This window comes from Cloeon dipterum, chromosome 3, assembly GCF_949628265.1.
Source record: "Cloeon dipterum chromosome 3, ieCloDipt1.1, whole genome shotgun sequence".
Classification (NCBI taxonomy): Eukaryota; Metazoa; Arthropoda; class Insecta; order Ephemeroptera; family Baetidae; genus Cloeon; species Cloeon dipterum.
The window spans coordinates 17,881,324-17,907,070 of NC_088788.1; the positions used below are offsets into that span (position 1 = coordinate 17,881,324).

General features: G+C 39.1%; 1 protein-coding gene across 1 annotated transcript; it reads right to left on the reverse strand.

Moving 5' to 3' along the window:
* Positions 1-10,656: 10,656 nt before the first annotated feature.
* On the reverse strand, positions 10,657-15,638 carry LOC135938342 (uncharacterized). The gene has a single exon (XM_065481957.1). The coding sequence runs from the start codon at positions 15,636-15,638 to the stop codon at positions 14,193-14,195; it is 1,446 nt and encodes a 481-aa protein (XP_065338029.1). The 3' UTR covers positions 10,657-14,192.
* Positions 15,639-25,747: the final 10,109 nt, after the last annotated feature.

Consider the following 25,747-nt stretch of genomic DNA (forward strand, 5'->3'; position numbering starts at 1 on the left):
TTAAATATTTTTCCTTGATGTACCATAAAAGTCATTAAAATGCCTAGGCTATAAACATAGAGAGCCGGTTCCTGCACTGCGGTGTTTGAATTTTCAAACAAGTATACAAAAGACATTTGGAGAAAAAAGACCACCATCATCTCTCCCTCATCTCATGGGCATGTATATGCTAATTTCTAAAAGATTAAAGCGATTATGAACGCTTTTTATCTAGAAACATTATATCTCAATTTGGCCGAATCACGCGCAGAGCGTGCATTAATTTCGTGTATGTGTACATAATGAAAGCGGTTGAAGGCGTTGATTAAATTTCGGGTTTAATTAATGCCACGGGAACACCCAAACCGCGCGACTATGCACTCGCGCAGGGGGAGTGGGCCGACTTTTGGGTGGTCGTGCAGATAATTTGCGTGTGGCAACTACGTTTTAATTATCCGACGTCGCAAATCGAAACGAAACAAAGCAGCGCTTGCCCGGTTTGATACCTGGGAGAGCTTTTTTGTTTGCAAATCGAAGACCTCGCTATAGACTTTTTATTAGTTCGCAGCTGGCGTGAGCCATCAATTATTCTGTGCCACCCACCTGAATAAGTATGGGTTCGCGAATGATAACATAATTAGCTAAATTGTACGCTATAAAACCATCAAGTTTGAAAATGAATTTATACTACCGCATGCGCTTCAGTTTTTACGTAAAACACTAGGGAGCAGTGATTACTTACCATTAAAAAGTATATTCTCTCTCTCTCTCTCTCTCTCTCTCTCTCTCTCTCTCTCTATATATATATATATATATATATATATATATATATATATATGTATGTATTTAAATCTCAAAGACTTGAATATCTTAGAATCCTCCAAATCAAGATTCTTAAAAAGAGCTCTATCTGTATCTAAATTAATTAAATCCAGGCTGACATATAAATTAGCAGACACTGAATATTTTTGCAAAAGAGTTGATAACAAGATTTTCACTGCCGGAGACTGACTCATTTAAAAAGTTCATATAGCTAACCAGGATTTTAAGGCCTCCGAAATCGACCCGGGGTTTTTCGTCACCCCCGCCATGGTCAACCAAAATTGGAAGGGAGCCCTTTTTAATAACAGACACATGTTCACAAGACACGCTTGTCACGGTTTTCACTATTTGATTTGAAAAATATTGGCCTATCACTCCTGCGCGAGTGAGGACTGTGAGTGCAAATTCTGTGATAAAACCAATCAGTTTCTATCATTTTCTCGAATGTGATAAGAACACTTTGACACTGTGCCAAGCCGCCAAAGCAAAAACTAGCAATGAACCTGAGATTTAATTATTGTATATATGTCTGTTGTTGTACACCCGTGGTGTCTAATAAATATTTCATTCATATATATACTCTGAAAAATCAGCGCGCTCAGACAGCTTAAGCTAAAGAGCGGTTATAAGTTAAAAAATAATACATTTTTGCAATTTGGCCTGTGCATGTATCAAATCATCTGCTTCTGGTTTTCTTAAAATTAATATTAAGTTGGTTTTATAAAAATGAGTTTATTTTTTATAATTTGACATGTACTTTTGAGCAATAGCTGCTGTATTCCATTCACTTGTATAGGCAAAAAGCTTGTAAAAACTTGTAACTTGCCAGAGATTTTCCTTTGTAAACATTTGACGATAAATTTTGTTTCTGTGCGTTGGTTCAGGGGTTTGATTCTTTTAGCGTTTACCAATAATAAATACCTCTTGAAATCAAATATCAGACTTTTAGCAATCTGCACTATGTATCTAATACTGAAATTTCCAAATAGATTTTGTGTCATATGATCTATAAAAATTCTTTCTTATTATGTATTTTTATTGCCCAATATAGTCTTGGCAACAATTACTATTTTAATGTGTTGAAGTAAGATTAAAATCAAATTTATTTTTTGTTGCCAGCAAGAAGCATCAAATTGATGATGGATTAAAAAATCCTTGATAGTAACAAAGGAACCCTTTCTTCTTGTTGATTTTTTCTTCACCTCAGGAATTGTGTCGGCAGTAGCCCGATTTCGGCTGCCCGGATTATTAATGGTGTGCACCGCTCCGATATAATGGCCGCTGATGATCTACCTTTAGTGCGCTGGTCAATCTCCTGTAGCTCAATACTTCTCTCACAACACGTCCATAAAATAGCAGTAGCGTAGATTTTTTTAACACCACGGAGAAAATTATCTTGAGAGCAGAGGCACGCGTGTGATGAAAAACTAATTAACACGCGTCGGCTCGGGCTCTATTTTAATTTAAAAAAAGACCAAGTGCTCCTAATTTCATGATGCTCGCAAGCTATTACTGAGCAATCCATTATTAACATCAGAAGGCGTTAATTATCAGGTTGGCTGAGCAGAAAATCTGTTCTTAGATAGAGAGACCAGAGGTTGGTACAGCAAAAACATAAAAATTGAATAATCCCATAATGATCGTTAAATTATTTAAAATGAAGAAACTTATATATCTTATGAATAGTTTTTTAGGACTAGTATTAAAACTAAATTTTAACTCCTCAACATATTATGTGCTTTAATTTTTTTAATGTATCTCAAAATATTGATTAGATTTTGGTTGTATTTTATTTAATTAACTTGCGAGATACATATATACATATAATTTAATCTCAATATCACGCAGTAAATGGTTAGAATTCAAAAATGAGCTCAAACTCTTGAGTGATCGAGATCTCTTTCAGTTCTTCTAAGTAAGGAGTTGAATATTATAGTTTTAATTAATCTAGCACGAAAAAGAAATTTCTCTCCAAATTTACTCTTTGCTTGACTAATAATATTATGAAAAATTACTAATACCAGTTCCATAATTATGAACACTACTCACAAGCCGAGTATCCTCGGAAAGATAGTTACAGGAACTGCAATATTGCATATTAGTTTGAATAAAAATATAACTTTGCAAAATTCTGAAAAACGATATTCTTATACCAAAGTTTTACACTGTCTGGAAATTGCTAGAAAAACTCATTTTTTTGCCAGGTTGCCATTTGAATTCAAGAAAAATTACCCCAAAATTAAGATACAAATCATGGACCGCGCACAGTCTCGTCATTGAAAATCATTGTTTATTTATATTTTTGTTTATTCTCACACAGTTAGTCAATACATTAATGTTATTTCGCCTGAAGGGAAATTTAACTCATCATTCGTACACCATTGGAAACATTGCGATGAGAGGTATTGAAATAAAATCACTGGCAAACCGTTTAATCTTTTGAAAAATTTGGCAAATTCTGATATTCAACTATAACAAGTCCACGCATTGTTTAGAGGTTTTATCTTTTCAAACTAAATTTATTTTATCAACTGTTAGTGTATAGTCAACATCAAATTAATTTAAATTTTTGCATTGTATTAACTTGAAGTAATAAATCAGCCTAGTTAATTTGAATCCAGGTAGCAAATACCTGCAGAAAACGTTTATTTGATTATTGTATACAATTAATTTATTTACTTATCTTACTATCAAATGATTGGCTTTTATGTTTCCTTATTTTAATTTAGAACACGTTTTTTTCTGCTATAACTACTCATTTCTAGTGGCATTGAGAGTAATTATGTTTATGTACACACGCAGATACTCTCACTTTCAATTTGACCTTTTGAAGCGTTTCCATTTGAACCTGCTGCGAGTATAAATCACCTGCTGCTGCCGCCGCTGGTCCAAAAGCGCATTATATGATAATGATCTGTATTACGGCGAGTGTATGCGTATGCGGTCATTCATTAATTGTTGTTTGAAGTTTCCCACAGCAAGCGCGCATCAGAGAGTGATTATTTTTTGCTCTTCCGCGCGCCCACCGTCCACGCTCGCCATGGAAATAATAATATAATAACAATCTCTGCGCCTTACTTAATTATTAAACCTTTAATTATCGGTCTATCATCGCGAGCCCGGCAATTAGGAAATATATTGTGAGCCAACCGCGGGGCTGTGCCTTGCTCCCTTTCGATTATATTCATAATGAGAGAGAAAGAGAGAGAGAGAGAGAGAGAGAGAGAGAGAGAGAGAGAGAGAGAGAGAGAAAGAGAGAGAGAGACCGATAATCAACCGTGCGCTCTGCTGTCGCCCAATTGTTGCGTCGTACGTGAATCGCGATGGTACAGTCGGTCCGAGCAGGATCTATTAACGTTTTGTTCTGCAGGTGTAAAAATTGAGCGATAGAAATCTCGGCAGTGCGTGATGCAATAATTTTCAAAAGGCTCTCTGGCGCTCGGTGTGTATGAGAGGGAGTTTTGTGAGGAACACTCTTTGCTCGCCGAGGATGGATCGCGCACGATTTGATTATTGCTCACCTTGAAAAGTGCGCTCCTGGACCCGCGAGATAACATTTGTGAAAGGGACCTGCCGCCTACGTGCGGTTCGGCTATAAGAATAGAAAATGGCAACAGGAGGAACGACATCATCCAATCACTATAATTAGATTGTAAACGAAGATCGTGGAACCTGTGTATAGAAGTGGCTAATATAAAATATACTAATATTCTCGTCACTAAAAATGCGATGCGAATATTTCAATAGTACAACTGAATTAGATTTTAAAAAAACAGATTAATTAAGCGTCAGAGAATGTCTTGCTATTTTTAATAAACTTAGACAATAAAAAATGAGCAGCAACATTTACACAGTACTTAAATCATGGCTGTTGAGAAGGGAAAAATCAATAATTTTTTTTTTAAATTGTCAATCAACTAACAAGAAAACTAATAGGGTTCGAATTTTTAGTTTTTGGTGTAATAATTGAATTCGTGTGGCTTTTTTATTGATGTGAGCCACGTTTAACTGTGAAAATTTTGAAATTCAACGAATTTATCGAATTTATCAAGATTTTGAGACAGTAGCCCAAAAACTGTATTGTCTTTAATTTTTTACGCTCTATGGACAAAATTAAAAATCGCTCGATAACTGTTCGTACTGGGTTTTAATAAGTCTTCAAATGTTTTGTAAGCTGAAAGAATTTCTTTTTCTTTTACACCAACCAAAGTTTTCTTACATCATTTTTTTATTTCCGAAAAAATTATGGAGCTACATGACTTGGTAGTCAGCTCGACAAGTTTGAAAACGTAATCTCGAACCGATAATGTGCTATTTACAAAGTTCCTGGCAAAAAAATCTAGGGACTTCGACACATTAAAAATGACCCCGGTCGATCTTGTCAAGTCGAGTCTAATAATGTAAAATATTGCCTTAATTGAGTGAAATTGGATTCACAATTTCATTTTAGTAGCTCGAAAACTTGCAAACCCCGTCCTATAAAAAATTTCCCCTGCTCTTATTTCTAAACCTATTTTGTATTTCACACAAATTCAATCATTTTGTCGCAATCACAAAACTGTTCAACCTAAGCGTAGTTTTAATATTATATTTTGACAACATTTGCATTTCAGGTTGCTTTTTTTATTGTAAAATTTTATTACAAAAATATCAGATGAATATAATTAATTATGGTCAACATTCCGAATTTAACAGCCTCTTTATCAATGTGGTTTCACACTCCTTCTTGTTCCCTTGGAATAAAAATGCTAAGTTTTAGATATCCTATTTTACTGCTTTGGTCACACACCTATCCTTGAAAATCTAAAGGACAATAATTGGCTAATCGTATTGGCTGCTGCTGTATTGAGAGAAAAAATATAATCACATCTATATATTAGCTGACGTCCGCGCTGATTTATTATTCAATCAATCAAGGCGACGAAAAAATTTTAACTGGGCGAACAAGTTGTGCGGACACTCGAGATGAGCACCTGGTCGGCCAAATATGGGATCGTCGGTCCAATTTAAAATTAATTAGACACCAATAACACGGCACACTTTATTATCATCTCGTGGCTGGGCGGCATTATTCGGGTTTTGTTTCCCGCGCGATTCATTCTTTCGCTTTTCCACGTTAATGAGGCAGGCGCACACATGTAGCTGCGCTTGATTTACTGAATATTTTGTGCATGTCCTATAATCCTATTAAAATTCTTGTCTCGCCGCAAAACAAAACACCTAAGCGTGTGTGAGTGTGTTTTGCTCCGAAAAAGATTTTAACAAGCTCTCCCAGTGAGAGCGCGTGTATAGACTATTTGTGATTCAGAAGCTGCTCCCATTTTAATTGATGCGCCTGTTTGTCGATTCCTTTTTCGACTCGAATGACCACTTTTGCTGTGACTGATTTACTGCAATTATACACGCTTCGTGTAAATAGAAGTCGATAAAATTGTACAAACCATGCAAGAAAGACCTAATGAGGTTTTATTTGCGAGGCAATTAAATATTGCAATAAAAATAAACGATTGGCAAATTTTCCACGTCCAGGAATCCAACTAATTAAAAATAATTCCACCTAATTTGCCTGCTCAGCAGCTCGATTAAGAGGAAAGGCAATAATAAAATTTAACAACTGAATGCTAAAGGTTTTGTCTATTTTTTGCACCGCTGACTGCGATTATTTGATATTTCACTCTCGGAACGCAGAAGAAAAGGGTCCAATTAAATCGTAACAGAGCTAACCATAAAAAGCAGTTCCTGCTGGTAGACAGATTTGAAATCCATTATCAGGACCGAGAGCTGCCATGCACGTTCAGGGCCCACGAACAAAAACCTGCTGCCGGGCTCCGAATTGACCCACTGTCAGTTGCCCATGGCAATTTTGCTCCCTTTGCTTCACTCTCTCGTGTGTTTTGACTTCTCGATCGCTCAGCAGCACTTTTGTTTATCTCATTTTACCTTGAGTGCTGCTACCGCGAGCTGTGTGGAGAACGCCTCACACGCTCCTGTCCATTAGTGGAATTTCGAGATAAACTCAACTCACACTCACTCGGCGACCACACGGAAGTGTGTATGCGTGTTTTTTGCATGTTGAAATTGCGTTGGAATCGCCAATAAAATAATCAGGCAAAGGAAAAAATTAGTTAAATGGGTCTAGTGCTGAGTAGTCTCCCTAATGCTTATTAACTCAACTGTGAAATGAATAAAAATAAAATAGGAGTGTTTTGACAGAAGTTTTATAGCGCATAAAAAATTATAATGCAGAACGCGGTTGAGTTTACTACCTCCTGAGCAGATAATAAAGATTCGTTCAGATGATCTAATGGAGGTTGTGCCACAAAAAATGTAAAAAAATATCTGCATGATCAATTAAAACCAAAAGTGATTCCAATACAAGGCTATTTGCCGGTGGCGTGTGTACCTTAATCATCAGCTCGTTAATTTTAATGATGGAATAGGGACAGTCTCAATATTTTCTTTGAAAATTCTATTTGAGAGCATTGAAATCCATCAACCAAGAATACTTCTAAATATCTGTAGCGGTTCCCGCACACACTCGCGTTAACTAAGTTTGTAACCTATAGATGTCGCTATTAATGTGTGATAAGCTCTTCTCATTTACCCTGTGTAATTCTCCTAACTGATCGCTCACCCTCGCACGCACACTGTCATGTCACCTTTCTCTCTCCGGCCAGAGCATTTTGTTCGTGCGCATCTTTAAGCTTGTATTATTACTAATAGACCCGACGTACTTCCGGGGTAAGCATTGTTTATTAACTGTGATAATAATTGTTATTCTCAACTCGCATTATAATGCGTATAAATTATTTGTTTCAATAATGACTTTCCTTTGAGATTTTATTGTGATTATTTATTACATATTAATCTTTCAGTCTTAAATCTGGATTAAACGTTAATATACGAAGGACCTTATGCTTTTCCATTTCACTACTTGGCTCGAATCCTGAACACCACATATCGCTTGAAGTAGCAATTTTACCAGATCAAATTTGCACTGGAATTTCATTTTTTCAGAGTAATATTCAAGTGTTTAGTGTCGAATTAGGTAAGGCAGCCGAATCACTCGGTCGAAATTTCGAAACAACCTGCAAAAAATCGTCGGGAACGTAAAAACAGTTATTTTAGTAGTTTTTAATCAGAACCTAGTAAAAAGTTCCTCAAGAAAGCCGGCGACTAATCAGAGAATATAAGGACGCATTATTTTAGGGACAGTTTTATCCCGCTCAAAATTAATTTTATGGTTGCAAAAATTTGTTAAGAATCAAGCATGTATGACGAAAAATCTGGAGCTCATTTGAAGTCCATTAATTCATTGCAATTCAAAAATAAAAAATGTACGAAAAAACTAATCGCGCAACCCTCAGTATCCGTATACCAATAACATTTTCAAATATCGCCTGAATTAGCGCAATTTTACAAATTAATCATGCAGACCACATACTTTGTCCATTCCGTGAGAATTCACATGTAGAGCACTTGTTATTCATGATCAGCACAATAATAAACCGATAAAACAGGTGTAAAAATTCAACTTCACGGGCAAATGATTTTTCTATACACTGCGTCGGCAATTACTAGCATTGGCATACGCCTGCAGCCGCACAAATAGTATTTTTTTCCGCGGATTCCTTCAGTGAGGCAAAAATTACCCGTCCACACGCTTTTGGCGTTAGTTTATTTACAGCCCGAGTTCTGTGAAGAAGCAGACCATTTACGGACGTAAACGCCGCGCGCTTTCTTGCATGACTGATCCTCTGGACTGCGGGTCCTTGTTCGACCGAAAAACGACGCTTTATACACTCAAGGCGACAAAGATAATTGTGAAAGGAGGAATTCTTCGCGTGCTGTCTTCATAAAGGAGTGTCGTCAGACTGGGGAGACACAAACACACGCCATCGGCCGCCGCAATCTCTGCGGTCTATCTTAATTAAATCTCGGCCCGTGGGGGCACTTACACACGCAGCAACTCGAGGGCTTATCCCCGGTGCAGACAGTAGCCAGGCCGCCGAAAATGAAAGAAAAGAGCGAAACCGACCGGCGGACCAGCGTGGAATGTGATACCAATTTGATGATGGATTAAATGCCAGCGACGCTCGCTCCGCGGCTTTTTAATATTTTCAGCAGCAGACGCCTTGTGTCTTGCAGGCGTAATTTGGCCATATCTTGGCTTGTTAGCCTCCTGACAGGTATTTTGGCAATTTTTTGCTTTCGTCGCCTGGTAATTGGATCACTGATGAACCGCTTTACGCATTACTTGAGTTAAGCCTCATTCGCTGGCTGAAATTATTTATTCAGATAAAGATTCCATCCCTGAACTTCTATGTTACTGTATCCATTTTATTAATTAACACCTAATTTATTCAAAATTACTTTAACACGATTAAGTTAAGAGTTTTATTGAGAAAGTCATATAATCAAATTGCATTGTCTTAATAACAATTTTCAACCAATGCCGTGTTCCTTTTCTCATCGGAATCCAACAATTAACCAAAAATTGAGATCTGTGTTAGTCCAGCCCAAGCAGAAGGAACAAGATGATATAAACGCATGCTCAAAACGGGGAAATTCGAGCTACATTTTCGGTGCATTTAAGATTATTCCGATTTTTCTACGGGCTTTATATTTTTCCATAAACTAAAAAGTTTCTTTTGAAACCTGCCAGCTCTGGAAAGAAAGGATCGAGTGGGTGCATATATTTCCAAGGAACTTTTCTGCATGAAATGTAAACACCCTGAAAATGGGGGAAATAGGAGGAGTAAAGCATCAGGGTTGCGTCCCAAGGGAGGGTCTATTAAGGGTAGGGGTTTTGGAGAGGATCTAGCTGGGCTTTAATTTAATTGCTTTCATATTCGCTCTAATTGGCAACTCGCAATACATATCAAGGTGACCAAGATATCAAGAAATATCTTTGGCAATCTACAGTTTACAATAATTTTTAAATTTGATTCCTAAAAAGGGATTTAACTCTTATTAGAAAAAGTGGTATCATCAAGAAGTGCCACTTTTCCGCGTAACGATTTGTCAGGGAACGATTGTGCATGAGTCGTCGTGTAAGGAGCCAGTGCGGCAACAGTATGACATGTGTAGGGCTCCCTTTTAACGCAAAGGCAAAAGCGCTAACAAAAGAGTGCACCCTGCAGCACAATTCATTTATAACGACATAAAAGTCGCTATTATTCAAAATCTACTAAGCTAACAAACTCCGGACTCAAATTAGCTCAACTCTCAGTTCGTGGAAATTCGACCTTTAAAATGAAGTTAAAGTGTTGCTGGTGTATACGGATAAATTAAACATTAAACAATTAAATTGTAGAATAGTTATTATTAAATAGAATATTGATAATGTAACGAGATAATGGTAATTTAATAATAATTGTGATATAGAACAATTTGGGGTTTACAATAATTGGGGAATAGGCCTTTCAATGAAAAAAAATATTCGGAATCGGAAGATACGGAAAAATACGCGCGCACACGAGTCTGATATTGTACTTAACGTTTGACGATCTATACGATGGGTGAAGAAGGAGTTGATAACGGCGCCGACGACGACGAACGGTGACGCTCCAACCGAGGACGTCTCCCGTGCCGTAGTCGCGCAAGGTGAAGGGAGCTGCTACACACGAAGGGTCCAGGCAAGGTGTTGTTTGCCGACCGCTTCAGGATGGGGAGGTGCCAGCCTAAACGTCTGAAACGGACCACCAAAAGACGGGGCTGCGCCAGGGGTAACGAAGGAGCCCACCAGGGCTACCTGAGGGAAATAACGCACAAAGTCTACCGTCAGTCGCGCCAAATAAAAATAAAATTGAGCACACAGAGAGTTGCTCAATTTATAAGCCGCCCAGAAATATGTTTTGAATAAGTTTTTAACTTACTTCACTCGTGACCGAGCTTCTGTTAAATCCGTCCTTCCTACGGACGAAACATTTGCCGAAGCCTTCTGTTGACACCATCAAGAAGGTCGGCGGACAAAGGTTATTGGGCGACTGACTGACTTTCGTGCGAGAGGTCGCAACCTTTCCCCCCGTGGTAGACCTATTTCGCGCGCAGCTCAGGTGTGGGAGTCTTCTCCTTCTGGTTGCACTCACTGCACTCTGCACGCACTGTTTTTCACTCGTTGTACGCGCGGCGCGATTTATTAAAAAAAATGTAGGGACAGGGGATATGGAAATCACAATCATTATTTAATTTACCACATATCGTTATACTCCCCTCCCCGAAAGAATAATTTTTCAGAAGGAAAAATTATTGTCTTTGGCCTGCGTGTTTTAAGTCCTTCACATGAAATTCCCCAAAACTAACAGAATGATTAGATGGATCAACTAACTTGAAAATATTATCTGCCACTTGTCTTTGAAGCAAATACGGACCAACAAAATATGGCAAAAGTTTGGCAGTAATTCCAGCACCTTTCTTTGATAGGGCGTAATTCTTTTTCATTACTAAATCTCCTATTTTGAAATCAGAAGGACGACGACGCAAATCGTAATGGCGTTTATTTTTCTGGCTAGCTTCAAACATTTTAACCTTAACCAATTCATGAATTTTCTTTAACTTGGGAAATCTAGCTGCGTAATTTTCAATTAAATTAGGCGCTGAAAAATCACACTCTTTAATTGCTACTGAGCCATCAAAGGTTGGCTGTCGCGCCATAAAAAGGAAATAAGGCGAATATCGCGTTGTTTCATGAACTGCAGAATTAATAGCAAACGCAATTTGAGGCAAGTTGCGGCACCATTCCTTCTGGTTATCGCTTATGTAACAACGTAAAATCGTCTCAAACACTCTATTCGTACGCTCCGACGGATTTGCCGCGGGATGATAACGAGGAGTGTACTGTAACCTAGCATTGTATTTTCTAGCCATATCTTTAAATGTTGAGCTGTGATATATTTTAGCATTATCTTGTACTAATAATTCTGGTGCACCATATTGCTGAATAGCTGACTCAATAGCGTTACATACTGATTTCGCTGTGGCGTCTTTCAAAGGGAACAGCATGACAAATTTAGTGAAAAAATCTACTAAAGACAAAACATAAGTAAAACCTTTAAGGCTTCTTGGAAATGGACCAACCAAGTCTGTGCAAACAACTTGCCAGGGGCGATCCACCACGCGTGAATTCATTAATCCTGCACTTGCAGACTGACAAGGCTTTTGCGCCAGACATTGGTGACAATTTGCTACAAATTTGGAAATGTCAGCTTTCATTTTCGGCCAATAATACTGCTCGCTAATTCTATTGAACGTCTTGAAAAAACCAAAATGACCTGCCTCGGGTGGATTGTGCATTTTCTGCATTATTTCGTTGCGTGTAGATTTTGGCACGACTAATTTGTAACACGCATCCTCTATCGGATTCCACGATTTAACTATTTTGTACAGTCTGTCTTGCACGACTTTAAACAAAGGGAATTTACTTGGATTCTGCTGCACTGCATTCATGAGATTCACATACCACCGGTCATTTATTGGACTTCTAATATTTAACTGCGCCACTTTAACGTTATCAGCAAAAGAACGTGAAAGTAAATCTGGAACGACGTTCAATTTTCCTGGCTTATGCATAATTTCAAAATCAAACTGTTGCAATTTGAACTTCCAATTGGCTAGGCGACCTTTAGGCTTTTTAAGGTCCTGAATAAATTTCAGAGGCTTATTATCCGTCACAATCAAAAACTTATTATAAGACAAGTAACCTTCAAGCTTCTCAATTGACCAAATTACCGCTAAAGCCTCTTTCTGCATTGTGGGGTAATTTTTCTCGGCATCAGTTAGCAAGCGGCTAACATAATAAATTGGTCTCTCGCCATCATCAAAAATTTGAGACAATACGCCTGAAATACCGTAATCTGAAGCATCAGTTGAAAGAATAAACGGCTTATTGAAATCTGGCAAACGAACCACAAGATCAGATGCGAGTATATTTTTACTCTTTATCCATGCGTTTTCTTGCTCTTCTCCCCACATGAACGGAATTTTCTTACGAGTGAGTCGCACTATTGGCTCAATAATCTCACTCAACTTGGGAAACAGGCGGCGGTAGTAAGACATTACGCCAACAAATTGTCTTACACCCTTTTCATTTTTCGGACGTGCCAAATTCAAAATTGATGTGACTTTCTCCGGATCGGTCCGCAATCCATTTTGGTCTAGGATATAGCCGAGAATTTTTATGGATTCCCTCAGAAATTTGCTTTTCTCCCAATTTGGAGTCATTCCCGCATTCTTTAACAGTCGCAAAAATTCTTGAATGACATCTTTATGTAACTCGTAGCTTGGCGTTGCGATGAAACAATCGTCAATATACGTGTGTACATATTTCGCAATCCAAGAACTATGAACAATTCGATCAATGACGCGAACAAATCCTGGGCCGCTATTCTTCGCACCAAACGGAATTACAGTAAATTGCAACTGTCCTCTGCCTGGCACGAAAAATGCAGTTTTGGCTTTGCTCTCCTCATCTAACCCAATTTGCCAATAGCTTTTCTTTAAATCGATAGTGGACAAGTACTTAAAATTAGCGAGATTATCAATAATATTCGCAATTAATGGCACTCCATACGCATCCGTTTCCGTTACTTTATTAACTTCTCTCATATCAATAACAAATCTTGGTTCTTTCTTCTTGTCCGGATCCATAACAAGGAAAACCGGTGATGACCATGGACTGACACATGGCTCAATCACGCCTAACTCAAGCATCTTATCAACCTCTTTGTGCAAAATTTCTAATGATTTTGGGGGCAAATAAAATTGTTTACTCTTGACAGGAGATGCTGCACCTGTCTCAATGTGATGTTGTGTGAAATTGCATCGACCAAAATTTTTAGGAAAATCAGCCTTTATGCGAGCAATAAAATTTTCAAAATCGTTCTGCAAAGAGTCTGAAATTAAACTAATTTTTGGCATCACATTGTCCCTATCGCAGGAGGTTGAATTGCCACCCAAAATATATTGACCTGAGCTCACGTCTGGCACAAATTTAGTCTCAAACCAAAAATTCAGACCCAAAATTAGACTAGTTTCAATTGATGGCACAACTAATGACTTAATTATGAAATTCTGGTCTGACAGCGTAATCGGCAAATCTATTTGACCTAACACAGGCTGGCAAGATTTATCAGCTAACTCTACTTGAGAGACACAACAATTTTGAATTTTAATGCCTAATCTATCAATGAGCTCTTTGCCTAACCTGCCTAAAATGCAAACAGAAGCGCCGCAATCAAGTAAACCGACAACTGGATTATCCAATATTTTCACACGCAAAAATAATCTATTATCAAATTTGTCCACCTCCAGTTCATCGCTACTCTCGCTCAGCGTCTCCCCTTTACATTTCAGTAAAATTCCGCCTAATTTTTCGCGAACATAATCAGTTCTTAGTTTCCAGATGTGCCTTTGCCAAGATTTGTTTGAGCGCCTTGCACTTGACTCACATTTTGGGGTTTGCTGTCGCTTTGCGCTACCGGACGAGCGACCCCCGACAGGTTTTTTGAATTCGTGCAAGAAATACAATTTTTACGCACGATCCCGTCTTTCCCACATCCCCAGCAGAAAGCTCCCCTGCGCGGCTGTGCGCAATTTCTGAAACTGTGTCCCTGCTGGAAACAGTTCCAACACACCTTGGCCGCAACAGCGAGATTTGACTGCTGCGATGCATTTCCCTGTGGCGCGTGAATCAAAGTTTGCCCATTAGAAACATTACTGCCCACATTCTGCTGCCGCGCGCGAGCAGAAAAGTGCGCATTTGCACGCTGCGAATTGTCGTGCGCCGGCCAAACCCCTGAACGAGCGCCCGCGCTTGCATTTCGGTACGAAAGTGCAGCACAGCAAATCTCACCAGGCGTGTGACCAACACAACACAATTCTGCCACACTAACTTTCCCTTTCTCATCTTTCTTGTCCGCTTTCTCACTGACTTTATACGCAAATTCTGGCTCAACAGGATCTTCCTGCGCCTGCGGATCTCTATACTTGTCAATCAAGTGCTTCACTGATTCCAAACTCAAACCTCTTCCTTGCAAATCATCTAAACTGTGAATTTCCCCCCAGGGCAGATTTTGCAACCAATATGGGGCCAATCGCTTTCTTACAAATTCCAATTTTTCTCGCTCGGATGGAGGATTGCTAAGCAGGGAAAACAATGTCTCCATTTCCGAACAAAACAAATTAAGCCTTTCGTCGCGGGCTTGCCTGCGCGAACGCAATTGATCCCATAACCGGTCATCATAATCTGGAGGTTTGAAATTTGCAATCAGATGCGGCTCAAATTCCACCCACGAGTGCCACTTCTTGTGGTTCATGAGAAACCAAGCCTTCGCCCTACCCTCAAATAAATGATGGGCAGTGTCCCAAAACTCGGAGTCTGTCAAATTGCTCTCTTTTCGCTTAAGTTCGACTTCCCGCAAGAAACTAGCCAGTGACCTTTTACTGGACTGCTCGCCCGAAAATGACACTTTCCAATCCCTTGTGTAAATCCTCCGCTTCGAGTTACAATTTGGCACCAATAAGACGCCGCTATTTTGACGACTCTCTAACGACGCTTGATTTAGAATTTGACCGTGCGACACGGGAACAAAGTATTGCATTTGCGGCCCGTGCGCTGCAGCTGCGAACCCAAAATCGCTCGGTGCACCAATTTGATCTAGCTGCTCAAATGAATCATTTAATGTCTCTAAAAGCGATTTTGCGTTACTCGTGCTGGGCTCCTCAGTATCTAATATTCCGCTTCGCAACCAGTCAAAACTCTGTTGCAAATGGACCTTCAGCTTCGTAATCGAGTCGGCTAACCTGTCGTCATACAGCTCGATGCGCTGCATACGCATGAAAGCATACGCGATTCTCGATCTCAGCTTCCGTGCCTCACTTGATTTTTTCGATTCGCAACACAATTTGACTGCTTGTTTCACCGAAACTAAATACTCAGCTAATGATTTAGCTTCTGCATCTACTGCCTCTTTGCCTACTACTTTCAGAGGAGCAGCAGCTGCGGCCGCTTCATTTTCAATCGCGCTCTTTAAATTATCGCGCAGAATAGACAAACTTTCGCCCTCTATGCCACGAAATTTGCATTCTGCCTCAACATCCTCTCTGGGCAAGCGATCCCATTCCAGCTTAATGGAATCCATGCTTTGTGCCATCTTAAAAATCTTACAAATCTAAATATCTCTAACACGAATGACAAAAATTCAACAAGAAATTTCTAAAAATGTAACGATAAAGTTCTAAAAACTCACCAATAAATATTCAGAGGGATGATTGGCACTTTCCTTCGATATGAGAGATAAAAATTGCTCAAACGTTACGCATTCTTATCCTCGCATCAAATTGCGCTAGAAATCCTCAATAGCCGAAATTCTTAAATTCTCAACACGCCAAATCACCACACAGCAACTTCAATAAATAATTTAACGTTGGGCGCCATTTATAACGACATAAAAGTCGCTATTATTCAAAATCTACTAAGCTAACAAACTCCGGACTCAAATTAGCTCAACTCTCAGTTCGTGGAAATTCGACCTTTAAAATGAAGTTAAAGTGTTGCTGGTGTATACGGATAAATTAAACATTAAACAATTAAATTGTAGAATAGTTATTATTAAATAGAATATTGATAATGTAACGAGATAATGGTAATTTAATAATAATTGTGATATAGAACAATTTGGGGTTTACAATAATTGGGGAATAGGCCTTTCAATGAAAAAAAATATTCGGAATCGGAAGATACGGAAAAATACGCGCGCACACGAGTCTGATATTGTACTTAACGTTTGACGATCTATACGATGGGTGAAGAAGGAGTTGATAACGGCGCCGACGACGACGAACGGTGACGCTCCAACCGAGGACGTCTCCCGTGCCGTAGTCGCGCAAGGTGAAGGGAGCTGCTACACACGAAGGGTCCAGGCAAGGTGTTGTTTGCCGACCGCTTCAGGATGGGGAGGTGCCAGCCTAAACGTCTGAAACGGACCACCAAAAGACGGGGCTGCGCCAGGGGTAACGAAGGAGCCCACCAGGGCTACCTGAGGGAAATAACGCACAAAGTCTACCGTCAGTCGCGCCAAATAAAAATAAAATTGAGCACACAGAGAGTTGCTCAATTTATAAGCCGCCCAGAAATATGTTTTGAATAAGTTTTTAACTTACTTCACTCGTGACCGAGCTTCTGTTAAATCCGTCCTTCCTACGGACGAAACATTTGCCGAAGCCTTCTGTTGACACCATCAAGAAGGTCGGCGGACAAAGGTTATTGGGCGACTGACTGACTTTCGTGCGAGAGGTCGCAACCTTTCCCCCCGTGGTAGACCTATTTCGCGCGCAGCTCAGGTGTGGGAGTCTTCTCCTTCTGGTTGCACTCACTGCACTCTGCACGCACTGTTTTTCACTCGTTGTACGCGCGGCGCGATTTATTAAAAAAAATGTAGGGACAGGGGATATGGAAATCACAATCATTATTTAATTTACCACATATCGTTATACATTGACCACACGTGTGAGCTGCGGGGGTGCATTGGAAAGCATTAATATTTGCCTCGGTCGTAGCCAAGTTTAAAAATAGGCTGATAGAATATTTTTAAATTATTATCACAAAGTCTCCTCTGTCCAGTCAATTTTCCCATTTATCAAGCCCCATGCACATGCAGTATAATAGAGTGAGAACCCATGCACTGAACAAAGAAAGCAGAGTTCGCAGAATTCTAAACAAAAAGCCAAGAGAAGAAAGCAGTGGGCGCGTATATAGTGCAGCCACCACATAATAAATAATTTCATTTAATATTTAAGACACTTTTTGGATGAAATAAAGTGATTTCAAATAAAGTAGCATATTTAGAATGAGTAAAAAATATCTCCATTTTGGTGCCAGTTTCAAACGAATGCAATGAATTTATCAAGAGGGTAGCGGCTGACCTTGACCTCGGAAGAGGTTAAAACTACTTAAAGTTGTTAGCAAATGAAATTCCAATACCAAATTTTCTAAAATGGTGTCGATTGTTGCTGAAATATTAAGCCAAACAGTTTCTCTCGTTCCTCGTTCCACTGCTTTCTTCTCTTGGCTTTTTGTTTAGAATTCTGCGAACTCTGCTTTCTTTGTTCAGTGCATGGGTTCTCACTCTATTATACTGCATGCGCATGGGGCTTGATAAATGGGAAAATTGACTGGACAGAGGAGACTGAAACAAAGCACTTTTCACTTTGTGATAATAATTTAAAAATATTCTATCAGCCTATTTTTAAACTTGGCTACGACCGAGGCAAATATTAATGCTTTCCAATGCACCCCCGCAGCTCACACGTGTGGTCAATGAATTGTGCTGCAGGGTGCACTCTTTTGTTAGCGCTTTTGCCTTTGCGTTAAAAGGGAGCCCTACACATGTCATACTGTTGCCGCACTGGCTCCTTACACGACGACTCATGCACAATCGTTCCCTGACAAATCGTTACGCGGAAAAGTGGCACTTCTTGATGATACCACTTTTTCTAATAAGAGTTAAATCCCTTTCTAGGAATCAAATTTAAAAATTATTGTAAACTGTAGATTGCCAAAGATACTTCTTGATATCTTGGTCACCTTGATATGTATTGCGAGTTGCCAATTAGAGCGAATATGAAAGCAATTAAATTGAAGCCCGACGAGATCCTCTCCAAAACCCCTACCCTTAATAGACCCTCCCTTGGGACGCAACCCTGATGCTTTACTCCTCCTATTTCCCCCATTTTTAGGGTGTTTACATTTCATGCAGAAAAGTTACTTTAACGAAAAGATGATCAATCGAAAGGATCAAATTATTGTTGAGATATAGTATCATGTGTCCTAGCCGTTGCTAATTCCAAAAGCGATGTCACTAAAATTAGGCCTACAAAATATATCATCGAAGTTTGCAACAGAAATTACCTGAATCTGACCTGGAAGTTTTTTTTTAATAATTTTTAGCAATGTGTAGCAATGGGAACCCCTGCACTTTTGACAATTTTCTCTATAGGAAATCATTAATGGGTAAAAAACAACTAATTTTGCTCCAACAACATCCCTAAATGAAAGCTTTCATCGCAAGCGTGCATTCCATGCATTGAGTAAATATTCTGAGAATTCCTAATTTATAGGTGAATTAGCCAAACGAAACGATCCAATCTCAAGAGGGTAAACACAGACCACCGAGACGTAAAATACACAATATCATTGAAAACTTTTCTGCCCGCTTTGGCAATAACACTCAATTATCGGTGAAATAAATTGCTCTGCGCGCCCCGACCTTTAGATAAATTATTGTCTGGTTAAATATATTTCTGCCCAAACCAATTGATCCAATTTAACAAAAGAGCGGCTCTCTTTCTCTCTCGCTCCCTTTCTCGGCAATTATTTTTGAAAAGCGGCAGACAGAGAGGTAAAGAGCATACTGGGAGTATTTATTAAATGCTCTGCGGCTGTTCTTGCACGCGCACCATGATTTTCGACTTCTCTTAATTTGTTACCCCTGGAAGCTCTTGCCCTTTCTTTTCGCTTGATATATTTTCCAATTCTGCTGCACCGATTATCGCGTCGGGGTGGGTTTTTTTTCGTGGCTGTCCTCGCGGCACGCAGCCCCCGAATTCCCGATTGCCCGCAGCAGCTCTTGAAATATCACGCGGTGGTAACCGCGCAGTTCAGTTCACTCCTTTTGTGATAATCGGCCCATAAAAAATAAACGCCCAGCCAGTTTTTTCGACCTCTGGCTTCACCTGCCCTGCGATGATTGCATTTTTACTGAAATATCATAATAATATTTCTTCCTTTATGGCTCCGACCACACTTCTTCTCCTTGGAAAATTGGACAGCGCGTTAAAATAATTAGGAATACATGGTGAAGAAGCAGCTAAGCCATTGCGGTTGTACAAAGAACACACATTTTATTATTGTACGCGTACCCGAATTTATTATTTCGAGTTAATAAAAAAATGATGGCTGGACAGCAATAATCGTAAAATTACGTGTGAAGTTAAGTCGCAAGTAGTTTTCCAGGAATAAACGTTATAAGCACAGCGCACTCACCGTTTGATTAACTGGTGCCATTAAGGATTTGCATGCGAGTGAAAGCTGCGCTGGACTCATCCAGTTTATAATCTCACTCAATGACATTTCATAGAGTCTGAATTATTGGCGTGAAGTTTTTTATGCTCTCAGCTGTAAAATTTTAATGAAAAAGTAATAAAGCAATCTTTTTAAAATAAAATTATATTTCGAGTTGATTATGAGCAAAATTGGGATTTTAGATGGTTTTTTTAACGAAAAAGACAACTTGTTTATGGACGGTGCATTCTTTCTATAGATGGTTTTTTAATATTAAGGAAGATTTCTGACCAAATTTCATGCTTTGAATGAGTATGCTAGTCATTTTTCGTCTTATAAAATGTTTTGCATTTAAGTCTAATTAGGGTGGTGTTCTTCTATAGATGAACTCCGACAGTCTTAGATAAAATTTTGACTTACATTTGAGGGCTTGAAGCGCGCCTTTGAAGTATTAAAATTGTATAATTCGTGCTAACTTGATATGTCTAAATGAAAATTCGATGCACAGAAAAAAGGTTTTGATATGCTATTCGATTCCTACTCCTATATATTTATTAATAACTTCATTTTAAAGGAAAAAAATCCTGATTTCCTCTCACTTTCGAACGAATCAATTTTCCCCTTATGCTTCCCTAAAACGATCAACCACACTTTCATTTTCTCCAGGGACGATCATCTAATTCACAGCCTATTGTTAACCCTCCACACGCATCAGACTCGATTAAGTTGGAAATTGGAAGAGATGCTGCAACCTGCAACCCTGACCTGAATTCCCTTTCTCCCCGAAAAATGGGACCTTTTCTGTTCCCAGGATATCAGGAGAGAGTGAAAATCCCCTCACTCACTCAGGAGGGTGACTATATATATATATATATATATATATATATATATATATATATATATATATATATATATACGTAAAAGATGTGAGTCACGGCGCATACAGAGACGAGTGCCGCCTTTCATCTGCTGCTCGCATGAGGCATCCTCTTACTTTTCTCGCTGCAGATTTCGCACCTACACCCTTTTGTTGGGCAGCGAGAAATCTGATATTTGTATTGTCGAGATGATCCACAACAGGTCTCGAAAATAAACAGGTGAAGATGCGGCTAAATCCTCCAAATGGAAGCGAAATTTGATCATTTCTGCGAGATTTTTCACCCTTACTTTATTGTTCCATATAAATTGGGTGGCTATCCGATATATTTTCGCCTGAAGGATCGGATTTTTGTGTTTTATTGTGCGTATCCAGCCCATTCACAGTCCGGCGCTGTGTGCCATAATACGCACCCATGCAGGAAATTTGAGCGCTATGCTGAAGGCGTTCCTTAGCTAAGCGTTTTACAGCCACGCGAAATAAAATTAATCTTTCCGTCTAAATAATTATCCTCGTTCTTAGAGATCACATTTTGAATCTGTTGTTCTAATTCAGCCAGACAATCGTTCAAAGTCCAGATATCTTTCCACCGGCATATTTTCGAGCCAATTTCATAAGCTAGGGTTGCGGAGGGTAAAGCACACATAAACCCTTTAGTTGGTCAAAGAAAATCAAGACGAATCTAATGCGGTGTTCAGTTTTTTCGATTCTGATTGTTAGAGCCCAGGTTTTGACATTAATATTTGGAAATCACGAAAAATAAAAAAATCGTCATTTTTTTCAAGTTTTCAAGCCGAATTTCTCGGAAACAAAGAAGTAAACCAATCTGAAATTTTGACTTACGTTGACACATGCCATGCGACAACCTTGAAGCACATTGAATATATTCCAAAATTATGCAAATCGGTCCAATCTAATCTGCCATTTTATTTAACTGTGTTACGCCAATTTGCTGTGATAAAAAATGTCACAACGTTTCTCCAGCCAGTTAAATACATATATTCTTAAATAATCGAGTCCACTAATTAAATTTCCTTATTTGGCTTATGTTTTAAGCTATCCAATCAGTCAGAAATGCCATCATTTCTAATAACTAGAACTCGCATACTCAATGTTAATTGAGGCGAGAAAATCAGTCTAACGCTGTCCTCTCCTCTGGCATGGTCAACGTGCGCTCGAGGTGGCTGGCGAAGCCCTTTTCTTAATGAAAATCAAAGAGCTTGAAGTTTCCTTCTATTCGGTTGGGCCACCCACGGGCACACACACACATACACACTCTCAGGGCGTACGATTTATTATTCACCACTCGATTTAATAGTTTGTTAGCAATACGGACGCGCAATAAAATTTTATACTTCGCCATAATTTGCAGACATTATTGGCTAATTTTAAACTCTCTTCTCCGTATTCTAAATTGGCGCCGCGCGCGAGTAACGCGAAAAGGCGGACCCCGCGACGTCCAAATTAACGAGATTTTCGAATTAATCGCAGCAGGACGCGGCCACACGGCATGCTGCTCTTTCAATTTTTGGCTGGCATCTGTGTACGGGCGTTAATGACTGTCGGTGTCGTAAATATGTTTATTATAGCACATACTATACGGCACAACGCTTCATTATTTAATCGAACAGGATATTGTGAATGAAAGTCGCAAATAAGCGGCCAACAGCTTATGGTAATGAGCAAACGAAGTTCTTAAATATCATTAAATACTTGAATAATTATTAAATGTAGCTTGTTTTTATAATTTGCGGTGTGCGGTGGACATGCATTTAATTTCTGTTCCTTTTTAATTCTATAGTTCATGTAACATGTATTTATGGAAAGGTTATTAAAAAGTTAGGAAAAATTTTATTATCGGACAGTCTTAGAAATTTATAGAAATTAGCACATAGATTATTAACAAATGTAAAAGACAATAGTGTAATATTGCAATCATTGCAACAGAACTGTCAGTTGTCTTTCAGTTAAAACAAATTCAACAGTTTCTTCGTTGCAACCTCACAATGGGCTTTAATAGTGCCTGTAATTTGAAGTTTAATTTATTTATCGTTTTGACACTGCTCATTTGGCGGAATGAAAAGCGTGTAATTCCCATAAAATGGAAGAAAAATCTCCATTTACCTGCCCGACGCCGCGTGCAGCGCAACCACAGTGGAGATCGGCCGAGGAGTTATTATTAAATTCCGCCGAGAGAGCGGAGGCAAAATAATGTTTCATTTAAAATTTTCTCAGGTGTGGTGGTGTGTGCGGTTGTTGTTTCGTATTTAGAATGAAGGATGAAATGAGATAAAGATTTGCACACCGGGGAGTCTATCAAGTGGTACTCGCCACCAGAAGAAAGAAACCAATGTGTGGTGTCACTTTTGCCAAACTTCTCGCGAGCTGTCGGCCTTTAAAAGGAGGAAAAATGTTCTTTCGCTTTTATGGCTGTGCCATCAGACCACAGCCTGCCGGCGCAGCGGGTGTTTTGATAACTTTTCGCTATTTCACACGCACGTCATTAAATTACAATTAGACTCCGCGAGCCGAGCGAGTTAGGAATAAAATTGTATGTGCAATCTTGACAAATTTCGCCCATTCATAAAGGTCTGCGAGAGCATTTTCTTCTGTCTTTGGGTGATTTTCAAAGGTTGGTTGTACATAAATATTTGTAATTTTGAAGATTGTTTATGCTGGTGGTGAAAAAGGGTGGAGCTTAATTATTCGGGAGTATTTTTAGAAGGAATAACGCTGGTCCTTTTAGATAAGCTCTGCTGATATCAGTGTTTTTGGATATGGATGTTTTCACGAGAGATGTGATAACATGGTCTTCAACCCTGAGGTCAGATAAGACCACCAGAAAAGGTGATAAATTGAACCCTGGCGGCAGGGTACCCCTCAAGCTCATTATTTCCTATGTGTATAGCCTCTTTACAGATTCTCTCAGGCTGCATATTGGTTAGATTTTCAAGATTTGCACATACCGTTTGAACGGCTGAGTGAAGAGCCCTCAAAATAAGCTTAATTTGAACTTTTTGCACGCCTTAAGGGTGCCCATAGGAACGAGATTGTTGTCTTTTGTTTCCTGAGCACTCATAGGTATGGCTTCAAAAGGGTCGAATTGCACATATTGCAGATATCGCAAATACATTCAGGCCCGTGAGAGTTGGAAATTTAAGTAAAAATTAATTTGTTAATTTCAGGAACTGGGAGCTAGTAAAATATTCTCAGAATAAAAACCAAGCGATTAATTCTAGTCAGTTTTCAATATGAAAGCAACGCTGCACAAGACATAATAAACGACCTGTAAGAGTTGACTGTCACTTGGAGCGCTGCACATCAGCAGTATCATCTTGGTCCAGGTTGAAATTTCGGTCCAACGTCCTTGGTGCCATGCGAAGACAAAGAGATGAAGCTTGGCTGGGAGCAGATCCAGTGTGACGCCGAGAATAAGAAAATTGAGATGGCTTATCTCGACGGACAGCAGATATGTTCCTATTGTTGTGCTCCAGAATAAATCATGCAGCTTCGGCAGTGATATAATACATAAAACGCACGAGAATAGCGGCCGACTGGCGGCGGCGGCAGCGGCGGTGCAGGCAGCAATCAATAAAGAAGAAGTGCAAAGTCACATTCTCTACACCTGTGCGGCGCGAGATGCGAAGATAATTTTCCTGCCGGTGCTCACTTTCAAATAAAAATACACACGTATATATCGCGCATGAGAGCCGCTCTTGCAGATCGCAAAGAGAGATTTGGCTGCGACGATATTGGGTGTAGCACTCGGCCGCGGGATTGTTTGTTTTGTCTTTTATTTTAATAAGAGGAGCGCTTGGGAAAATACCATATATTTAGTGGCTATACTTTACACTTTCGCACCGCACGCTTTTTTATCTTCAACGGCGGGTAGCAAAGGTCAGAGACCTCTCAAAATGAGATAATGCGTTTTAAATTTCACAAGTCCACAATCCACAAGGGCATCGCCAGGCGCCACCAGCTTATACCCCAATTTAATGTTCCGTAAAAGATAAAAAATTATTTTCATCGTACTCAATAGCTTATTGTCTTTTTGGATTGACCGATTTAATAAAAATTTGTTAATGCAGTGTGATGCAAAACTTCACCTGGTTGAAAATTAACGGTTTTTGAATCTGTGCTGGTTAAAAATTCATTTTCGTATAAGACTCGTGTTTCCACGAAAGTGAACATGTTTGTAGCATATGAATCATGATTTTGCGCGAACAATGTTACATGCATTTGCACGAATTTTCAAGTAGATATTACTTAGAGATAAGTTTTGTAACTTAGATTTGCTGAATATAAATAATTAATTTCTTACTGAATTTTACGGGACTGAAATAAATGTGATCTAGCGTGAATCTCATTTATAAGATTCACATGTTTTTTTTTAGTTTGGTGCCATCAGGGTGCTCAGGAACGAGATTGTGGGCATATCAAGCGCGTTTCCTGAGCGCCTTGGTGGCTTCCAAATGGCTCTTGACTTTGCTGTTCCAACAGTGAGCAGGTCCTACAGATCGGACCGATTTGTGGAATTTTGTTTTCCTATTAAAAAATATAAGAAACATAAAGTGCTTTTTGTTTAAAGAAAAATAAAACTAAACTGAATCGAAAAGATAAGTAATACTGTCCCAGGTTAAGAATTTTAATGCCTTTTTTGTTTAGGCTCTCAATACAAGTTATAATTTATCATCATATGACGCAAAATTTCCATTAACAGGAGAGTCGGAATTCAAATAAAACCAGTTCATTGTATTTCTTCAGTTAAGGACAACCTTTTCACCGCCTTGTGGAAATTTTGCAATCGACGCTCAAATCGAGTATAAATTTAAATAAATCACCACGCAAGAATGGAGCTGCAGCGGTGAAAAAGTGCTTCGAGAATCGAGGATGATAAACAATAAAAATGATAAACAACCAAAGACGCCGCGTGTGGGGTGTGTGGAAAGTTGCTGGTCCTGTTCCCCTTTGGCAGCCGTTCCGTGAGAGGAGAGCTGCTCTTGTTATTA

What these genes read in the sequence shown, in the direction of transcription:
- LOC135938342 (XM_065481957.1), bottom strand. Translation starts at nt 15,638, where the DNA reads ATGCGTATGCAGCGCATCGAGCTGTATGACGACAGGTTAGCCGACTCG.